This window comes from Pteropus vampyrus, unplaced genomic scaffold, assembly GCF_000151845.1.
Source record: "Pteropus vampyrus isolate Shadow unplaced genomic scaffold, Pvam_2.0 Scaffold151, whole genome shotgun sequence".
NCBI classification, from domain to species: domain Eukaryota; kingdom Metazoa; phylum Chordata; class Mammalia; order Chiroptera; family Pteropodidae; genus Pteropus; species Pteropus vampyrus.
This window is the reverse complement of record NW_011888932.1, coordinates 4,995,686-5,005,010: the sequence shown is the minus strand read 5'-3', so window position 1 is coordinate 5,005,010 and position 9,325 is coordinate 4,995,686. Positions and strand designations below refer to the sequence as shown.

At 36.4% G+C, this 9,325-nt stretch overlaps 1 protein-coding gene across 1 annotated transcript in view; it reads left to right on the top strand.

The window, feature by feature from the left end:
• The window catches only part of SLC35D1 (solute carrier family 35 member D1), a 56,497-nt gene that overhangs the window by 33,968 nt on the left and 13,204 nt on the right, over window positions 1-9,325 (top strand). The window contains exons 9-11 of the mRNA XM_011369604.2: window positions 3,050-3,117; window positions 4,283-4,361; window positions 7,449-7,531. Of these exons, the coding sequence (XP_011367906.1) occupies window positions 3,050-3,117; window positions 4,283-4,361; window positions 7,449-7,531 (230 nt within the window). The remainder of the gene's footprint in view (window positions 1-3,049; window positions 3,118-4,282; window positions 4,362-7,448; window positions 7,532-9,325) is intronic.

Here is a 9,325-nt window from a genome sequence, read left to right as displayed (position 1 = left end):
ATAGAAAAGTCATAAAAGCAAGAATTATAAAATACAATTGATAAGTTAGACTATCGAAATTAACTATGTTTTTAAGAAATGCTGTTAAGAAAATGAAAAGGCAAGCCACAGACTGGGAGAAAATATTTACATAATCATATATATTTGATTAAGGACTTGTAGCCAGAATATATTAAAAAAAAAAAATGCTCTTACAACTCAGTAATAAGACAATGTAAATAATATTTGGAAAATATTTAGACAGTCACCAAAGAAGCAATACTGATGGCACATAAGCACATTAAAAGGTGCTCAACCTCAGTAGTCATTAGAGAAATACAAATTAAAATTACAATGAAATATTACTTACTTACTAGAGTTGTCTCAAACTGTTCCAAGTGTTGGTGAGAATGTAGGACAGTGAGAACTCATACAATGCTAGTGGGAGTACAAAATAGTATAGTTACTTTGGAAAACAGTTTAAGTTTCTTATAAAGTTAAAGACATATTTACTAAAAGAGCCAGCTATCCCATTTTCTATTTACACAAGAGAAATAAAAACATGTTCACAGAGAAACTTGTATTTAGAGGTTCAGTACAGCTTTGAAAGAAGCCAGACATAAAAGAGAATATACTGGGAGAGGGAGGAGGGGGAAAATTTTTAAAAAATAAAATGTTTTAAAAAAAAAAGTGTAACATTGGCACTGGAATAAACAAATTTAGAGAACAGAAAAAAAGTATATACTGTACAATCCTATTTATATGAAATTATTGAACAGCTAAACTCTGGTAACATAAAGTAGATCGACGGTAGACAGGAGCTGTAAATGGGGAGAGAGGATTGACTTGTAAAGGGGCAGGTGGGAACTTTCTAAGGTGCTTAATATTTTTTTCCAGCTTTACTGAGATGTAATTGACATATAACATTGTGTAAGTTTAAGGTGTAAAACCTATCGATTTGACACAATTAAATATTGCAGAATGATTACTATAGTAGCATTAGTTAATACTTCCATCACCTCACATAATTGCCATTTCTTTTTTGTGTTGTGAACATTTAAGATCTACTCTGTTACCAGCTTTCGAGTAGACAATACAGTATCGTTAACTGTACTACCATACTGTACATTAGATCCCCAGAACTTATTTATCTTATAACTGGAAGTTTGTACCCTTTGACCTTCATCAACATTGTTCCACTCCTACCCCCCAGCCTTGGCGGCCACCATTTTAGTCTCTTCCTATCTGCACTCGCAGATATCATTTTGAGACCCTGATTTTATTTCCTTTGGATACATGCCAGAAGTAGAATTCCTGAATCATATGGTAGTACTATTTTTAATTTTTTGAGGAACCTCAATACTGTTTTCCATCATGGCTCTACCAGTTTACATTCCTCCCAGTAGTGTGCAAGGGTTTCCTTTTCTCCACCCTTGCCAGCTCTTGTTATCTCTTGTCTTTTTAATAGTAGCCATTCTAACAAGCGTGAGGTGATATCTCATTGTGCTTTTGATTTGCATTTCCCTGATGATTAATGATGTTGAGCACCTTTTCACGTACCTGCTGTCCATTTGTATGTCTTCTTTGGAAAAATGTCTGTTTAGTTCCTTTGTCCATTTTTTAATTGGGTTTGTGTTTTGCTCTTCTACGTTTTTTATAAATTTTGGATGTTAATCCCTTTTCAGATATATGGTTTACAGATATTTTTTCCCCATTTAATAGGTTGCCTTTTCATTTTGTTTATTGTTTTTTTTGTTGTGCAGAAGCTGTTTAGTCTGATGTATTCATTCTTATTTATTTTTACTTTTGTTGTTCGTGCTTTTGGTATCATATCAAAAGTGTTGTCAAGACCAGTGTCATGGAGCTTTTCTCCTATGTTTTCTTCTAGAAGTTTTGTGGTTCTAGGCCAAAATTTCTTTATCATGATTGTAATGGTGGTTACATGACTATATACATTTGTCAAGACTCATTGAATTATACACTTAAAATTGATGAATTTTATTTTTGATATATTATGCCTCAACAAAGAAATGACCGTAAACTGAAAGTCTGCTGCCTGTCAAGTGCTGTGTTAGGAATATGATTAGATAAATGTGATATGTGTCCTTTTTCTAGGGAGCTCACAGTCTATAGACATAGTGTAGAAAGATTTTTGTAGTTCAGAGATAAGAGCCCTATAGAGAAGTATATTTGCTGAGGTACGAAGGAAGGAGTTCTTGATCAGGGAAAACCTCACAGAGGAGCTGCTTGACCTCTAGTGTGATGGGTGAACAGGAGTCAGATAAGTGTTGAGGGGAAGGGCATTCCAGGCAAAGGCATGTGGGTGTGAAACTGCATGTTATGTCTTATAAGCCACCAGGAGTCTAGTATTGTTGGAGCCCTGGAGCTGTGAGATTTATGTTGAAGTGGCAAGAGTTGAAGCTGGACAGGTTGTCAGAGATAGCAAGTGAAATGTTTCTTGGATTTGCTTATCAAACTCATATTGCAAGAGAAATAATGTACTTGAGAAAGAAACCCTCTCTCTTGGATAAGAGATGAGATAATCAGTGCATCCATTCATGTTCGTTCATTCCTTTGCTTTTGATTTAAAAAACAAAACAACAAAAACCTTGCTTTTATAATCAGCTATTTTAAAATACTAATTTTTCCTGGACTGACCTCAGCTGAATTTGTATAACTAAGGCTATACTTGAGCTTTCACTTGTTACAGTGAGGAAATATGTTTTAATGTTTGAGAAAGCCTTTACCACTAGCCATCTGGGAGAACTGCTGAGGTTTGCTGGATGTGGCATGTGCCTTCAAGCAGATACCAGTTTCTTTTTACCAACAGAGAAAAGTACAAAATCTCCCTCACATTACATTTTGGAAAGGAGAAAACCTGAAACTGCTTATTGGTTTAACTCCATATATATGAAATTCTTGAATGTCACTCTCTATCCTTGGAGTGATGCAGGGAAATGTATGTATGTGTATGCATCGTGGGAACAAGCACACAGGATTTTGATTAACAAGTGGGACAACTGACTTTGAAGACCTGCTCTAACATTCAGTGCTTTCTCATATATTACAGGCAGTGGATTTTGAAGGTTGGGCTGACACCCTCTTTCTTCTGCAGTTCACTCTCTCTTGTGTGATGGGGTAAGCCTTTGCTGTCTTGTTAGCAGATAGTTTTCCTAGCAAAATGTGTTCTAGGGTCCTTTTGTCTCATTCCTCATTCCCGTTCTGTCTCTTTAGTGTATCAACTTAGGATAGTTAAATCTTCAGATTCAGGTAGTTCAGTAGCCCTTAGGAATGTGCCCTGAGGGCAACTAAACTGAGCCCAAAGTCATGCTTAGAAGGATGGAGAAAAACAAACTAATTTTATCCAATAATCTAGTACATGATAAGCATCATTATATTTTGGCATTATTTTTCACCATTTTATTTTGTGCATTATTTTATTTTATTTCTATGTTGACCATTTGGCAGATATTGTCCTTTTACCTATGAGAAAGCAGATTCAGAACTCAAGTAAATTGTCTAAGTTTTCACAATTTGTAGATAGTGGTGGCAGCCCTTGAATTTGGAACTGTTTGACTCCTAACTAAGTTGTCTTCCTCTTAGAAGAGTATATGTAGAAGGCTAAAGGGTGTCGGCAAATGAGCCTTTTCTCTTCACCTCCATATTTCCTAATGTATTTTGTCTTCAGTCAGTTCAGTTCATATTTATGACTGGATCTGGCATAGGCTCGGTGCAGAGTGAGTGGGTGCTTCAAAATAAAATTGATATGGTGCCTTAGTACTGAGCACTTAGTACTCGGAAGCCTCATTGTAAATCTGGGAGTTCCAGCTGCTGCCACTTAGTTGTTAAGTGAACCTGTGTCCCCTCTTAAAGTAGTTCTAATTTGTTTTCCTTCCATCCTTAAGAATCCCTCTTATCTTCACCCTGGTTCAAAGATCATGTTGTCCTAATGGGAAGTGCACACCTGAGCCAGGGTTTTTATGAGCACTGACCTTTCTGTCTAGATTAGGTGAATTAGTAGGAATATGATCTAAAGAGAGTACTCATTATGAATGATGGTGTCAGGGTTTTGGTAAAGGTAGCTGGGGAAAACGCCTCGTCAGTAAGTGGACATGTGGTTCTTTTTAATGAAATTTTTAAAAATCTGAAGCTGCAGGACAAGCAGCGGTGAGGTAGGGAAGGTCAGTCAGTTATTGAGTAGAATGTGCTAGAATGGCTAACATTGATTGTTTCTCTTGGCTAGAGATTATTATAAAAGTAAGCAACTAGATCTTATAAGAGACCTCTTTCTTCTTCATTCCAGGTTTATCTTGATGTATGCCACAGTACTCTGCACTCAGTATAATTCTGCTCTTACAACTACAATAGTTGGGTGTATTAAGGTGAGTTGAGAAAACTCTGTTATCTTTTGGGTACCTGCTTTATTTGAAAGCTATTCCTCTAAAATAAGTCTAGTTATGGCCTTCAGCCCCATAAGCCTTATTTCCTTGCATATTTTTTTGATAGTTTGACAAATTGTGGTGATGGTTTCTGAAATAGTCTTTAAGAACTTGGGGAGGGCATAACCTCTACTTTCAGGCAACTTAGCTGTGAGGAATATAGGAAAAGGAAAATATGTTAGAGTAGAGGAAGAAGGACTAGGCCTATTTCTGACAGGGCAAATGACTAGCTCAGTAGTGAGAGGCCTGTCCCTTTAACCCTTAATGAGAACTGTTCTGTTCTCTGCCTCACTGAGTTCTGGCTGTTTTGTAGGGCGAGGATGCCTGCCAGAAGCTAATCAAGGGAGTTTTCCTATGAGTGAGCCAAACCATAAATGGCCCACTTTTAAAAGCTGTGTCTAACATTTCCAGTGATGTCATTTCCCCCTGATCCATTTTATTTGAAGGAGTCTCATCTGTCTTCAGCCAGGAGAGTCAAGCTGCCTTGAATATTGAACTAAAGTTAGTGGCTTGAAGCCTGAGTCCTCTTTCATCTGATTTTGTGATTCTAGTGCTTTAAGATCCAGGAGGCCATAGCATGCCTGAATTCCAAATGAATTAGCAAGGTAGGCTTGCTTTCTTTAAAAAAAAGGTAAAACAGAAAGAGGTAGAGTTTTAGATCATTTAGGGAAGAGTGCAGTTGCCCTTGGGACTTCCTTTATGATCCTCTGTTTATCAGTAGTGAGAGAAAGGTTTACAGAGGTAAAGTTTTTACTGCTCTGCTATGTTTCCCATGGACAGGTGTCCACCTGACGTTATGTTAGAACTAGATTTGAGTTAAAACTTCAGAAAGTCTGTGACTTTAGATCATGACATTGGAGTGTTTAGTGTGAATAGAATTTTAAATTAAGCTAATAACAAGTCAGTTGTGTGAATTCCCATGAGAGCAAGAGATAGTTAATCTAGACAAGCCTTTAAGGTCTGAGCTGGCTGAGACAAATTTAGCCCCCAAATTAGCTCTCAGCTTTGTTTCATTTTTGTAAAGTAAACGCTTTAAGAGCAAAGTGGATGGCTTGCATCTTCAGAAAAAGAATAGCAAGAACATGAGAGACAGGGCAGTTTGTACCATGTTTTTAGCCAAGAAGAAGGATGGTACAGGAAAGCCTATGTTTAATTTTATTAACTAAATCTACTTGCTTAGGATTTCTTAGTGTACTTTATCATTATCAGCATGGGGTACAGATAAAGTCATGCTCTCATTAATATAAAGTCCAGTACTTTTCTTTTGATATTTCCTCCTCCCTATAGAACCCTATGGATTTAGTCCAAAGAAATCAGTTTTACTTCTAGAAGGAGGGAAAAAGCTAGATTGTCTGATTAGTTAGCAGTCACTTTGCTTCTCACTGCTATGTGGTATCGCTGTTGAAGATTGTCTTATACCTTCCAACAGATGAGAATACGCTGATGCCCTTGCTGTTTCAGAGTCCCACAGACCACAGTGGAGCTTCTTTCATTAGCCTCCCAGTTAAAACCCTTTTAACTCAGTCATTGTTCCAAAAGAGGCTTTAATCATCTTTCTGTGCTTGAGGATCCTAACCCTACAAACCCTTGGGTCAGCATTCCTTATTTCTTTTAAGTATGATGGGAGAATTATTTAGGATAACTAGTTAAAAATGGAAATTCCTAGGCCCACCTCAGATATACTGAATCATAATCTCTAAAGTAGAGCCTGAAAATTATCATTTTTAACAAGGTTTCCAGATGATTTTCAGAATACTAAAGTTCGAGAATTGCAGGCTTAGTTTTGAGGTACCAGCAGACACTCTTCTGTGCTTCCTGGTTAGTTCTGCTTTGGGGGCATTGGTATCTTTTCCTGACAGCAAACCTTGGTTAGAATGCCCTTACGTATATTTACATTTTTCTAACTTCTGATTGGTTTTATGCAATAAGGATTGGGTTCTCTATCTTTTCCCTTTCTGAAGTTCTTTGGGTGATTTATATAGATTTATCTATCTTCTCCTTGATCTGTTTTCCAAGAGAGGTTCTGTTACACATTTTCCGAAGTTGCCTACTGTGACATGTTATTTCCTTTTATCTTTTCCACTCAAATAATAAAAGATCTGCTCTAAGGTAACTTGTTCTATCTTTAGGCTTGAAAGAGGATGACATAATACTGAATGCTCAAACGGTACTGATTATAAATACAATTTTGAAACACTAGGGCACTTTACTTGCTGCTTCATAGGCCTGATCTAGGAAAGCCCAGGTACTAAAAATAAAAATATTTGTGACTTTTACCGTTTATGGAAGTTTTAAAAGAGAGTTTAGGGAAGAACTGAATAATAGTTTAGACTTTGGAAGATTGTATTTCACCTTTGCAGTCTGAGGATAATTAAAGAGGAGCCAGATAAGCATGAGATGTTTACCCCTGGGAGTTTAAGGAAGTGTTAGGAGAGATGATTTTAGGTATGCTACTTTTAGATGACCTCCCAGGGACTAGTGTTTTTTTTAAGAAACCAGGGACTAGTCTTCTAAAAACTCTCTTTATGTTGGTAAACTCCCCACCATCTCCTTTATCTTTTTCAAAAAAGAGACAAATTCTTGCATATAAGCAGAATTTCCTTTTTTACTCTCCCCTTACAAGTCAACAGTTATCTTAATGGGAAGAAAAAGCATTCTTTTCTAAGATTGCTGAATGTACCTTAGTGTTTTCTACCCCTAGTAACAGCAGTGTTTCTCTACTTAGATTTATAATGTCAGCCCAGACCACAGGGCAGAGAAAGTTTGATAAATCTTGTTAGTATTTTTCAAGCTTGGTGAAAGCATTTAGTTTCTGGAGAGATTGAATGGGGAGAGGTTAATGATATGGTTTCCTTATTAGTGTCCTTGCTCTTGCTACATTCATTTTAGAATTGATGGGTCTTTGTTGTTTTCTGCTTATATGTTTTTGTATTTTAAGGATAGGTATTTGGGTCATAGCATAGATGAGTTAATATGAATATTGAAAAAGCTCAGTTAAACCTGTGTAACAGTGTATTGCCTTTTTTGTAGAATATATTAATAACTTATATTGGAATGGTCTTTGGTGGAGATTATATTTTCACATGGACAAACTTCATTGGCTTAAATATCAGGTAAGTAAAAATATTTAAATATCACTTTGACAAGTGGGATTTAGATACTCAAACTGTGTCACAGTAAGGTTGGGCTATTTAATGGCAAATTTGTTTATTTATTAAACAAACATTTATGGAATACCTGCAGTGTACTGTATATTTAATATCTTTAGGTAATGCTTTTTAAGAAAGAGGGAGAAAATGGTTTTATTTTTTATGCACAATATTTGGGGAATCTTTTCTGGAAATTGAACTTCTTTTACTTAGCCTTCAAAGAACAGTCCTTTATTTATTTTGCTAGATGGTAGTACGGTGTTCTCAAGAAAATTCAAGGTTAGAGTATCAGCTCTGTTAGAAATGCTTTATATATGTTTGACCTTGAACATATCACTGTATTTCTTTAGACTTTATTTATCTCCATTGATGATGAGGGTGACTTGTATGAAAGATCTTTTTCAGCTCAAGAATTTTGAATCTCGTGGTTTTAAATACTATTTATATGCTTAAAAATTCTCAAATTTGTGTTTGGGAAGATTGCTGTCCTGAACTCAGACTTGTATGTCTAACAGCCCACCTGACATCTCTAGCTGACATGTCCAAAACTAAACTCCTTTCATTTCCTCCAAAGTCCGTTCCAGCCAAAGCCTCGCATCTCAGTTGATGGAGACTCCAACCCTCTAGACTTTCAGTTCAGAAACCTTGGAGTCATCTCGACTCTTCAATCGTATACACAACATCCAATGTGTTAGCAAATTCTCTTGGCTCTCCCTTCAGAATATATCCATAAAAGGACCACTTCTCACCATCTGCACTGCTTCCATCATAATCTAAGCCACCAACATCCCTTGCTGCTGCCTTGTCTTCTATACTTGTCCTTGGTTTGGTTCATTCTCACCCTAACACCCCTAGGCAATTCTCATCTGTGTTCTTTGTGAAAAGTGTGAGAACACGTCACTCTTATTTTTACCCTGCACTCCTACCCTATGTCTGTCCATGTCCCAAAGTCCTGACAAAGCCCTACAAGATCTATCTCCTCTTTACCTCTCCAGTTTCAGCTCTTGCTTCTCTTCTCTCTCACCCACCCCATCCACACAGACCTCCTTGCCATTCCTTTAGAATTCTGGGCAGACTCTCACTGTAGGGCCTTGGGATAGGACGTTTCCTCTGCCTGGAACACTAACTGCCAAATACTTGCATGGCTAAGTCCTTTACACCTATATATTTTTGCTCAACTGTTACCTTTTCAAGGAAGTTTTCCCTGACTACCTTATTTAAAATTGGAGCCTCCTTTTTCATTTCTGATACTCCAAACCCTCTTATTCTGCTTTTTTATTTATCTTTTCCAGAACTTATCTCTCTCTAATATACCATATAATTTTCTTATTTGTATTTATTCCCTATTTTCTATCTCCTCTGCTAGAATATAATTTCCATGAGGGTAGGCATCTTTGTCTATATTGATCATTCAAGTTTCCAAGGCTCCTACAATGCCCAGTAGTTGCTTAATAAATATTTGCTTGATGAATTCTATATGGATTGGTGAAAAATCACTTTGGAAACATAGCTCTCTATTAGAATATGGTATTAGTATCATCTTTTTAATGTGCAGCAAATTATATAACCTCTCTGAGCTTTTATTTCTTCAAATATAAATACTCTACTTTCCTTATGGATCAATATGAGAATTTAACACTAATATTATTAATAGGTTAATAATTCATTGTTACCCCTTTGATATCTGTTTGCCACTATTGTTGTTTATCTTTTAGAGGAAAAATCATTTGTTATTTGTTGGGGTAGGAGTTTGTGGAA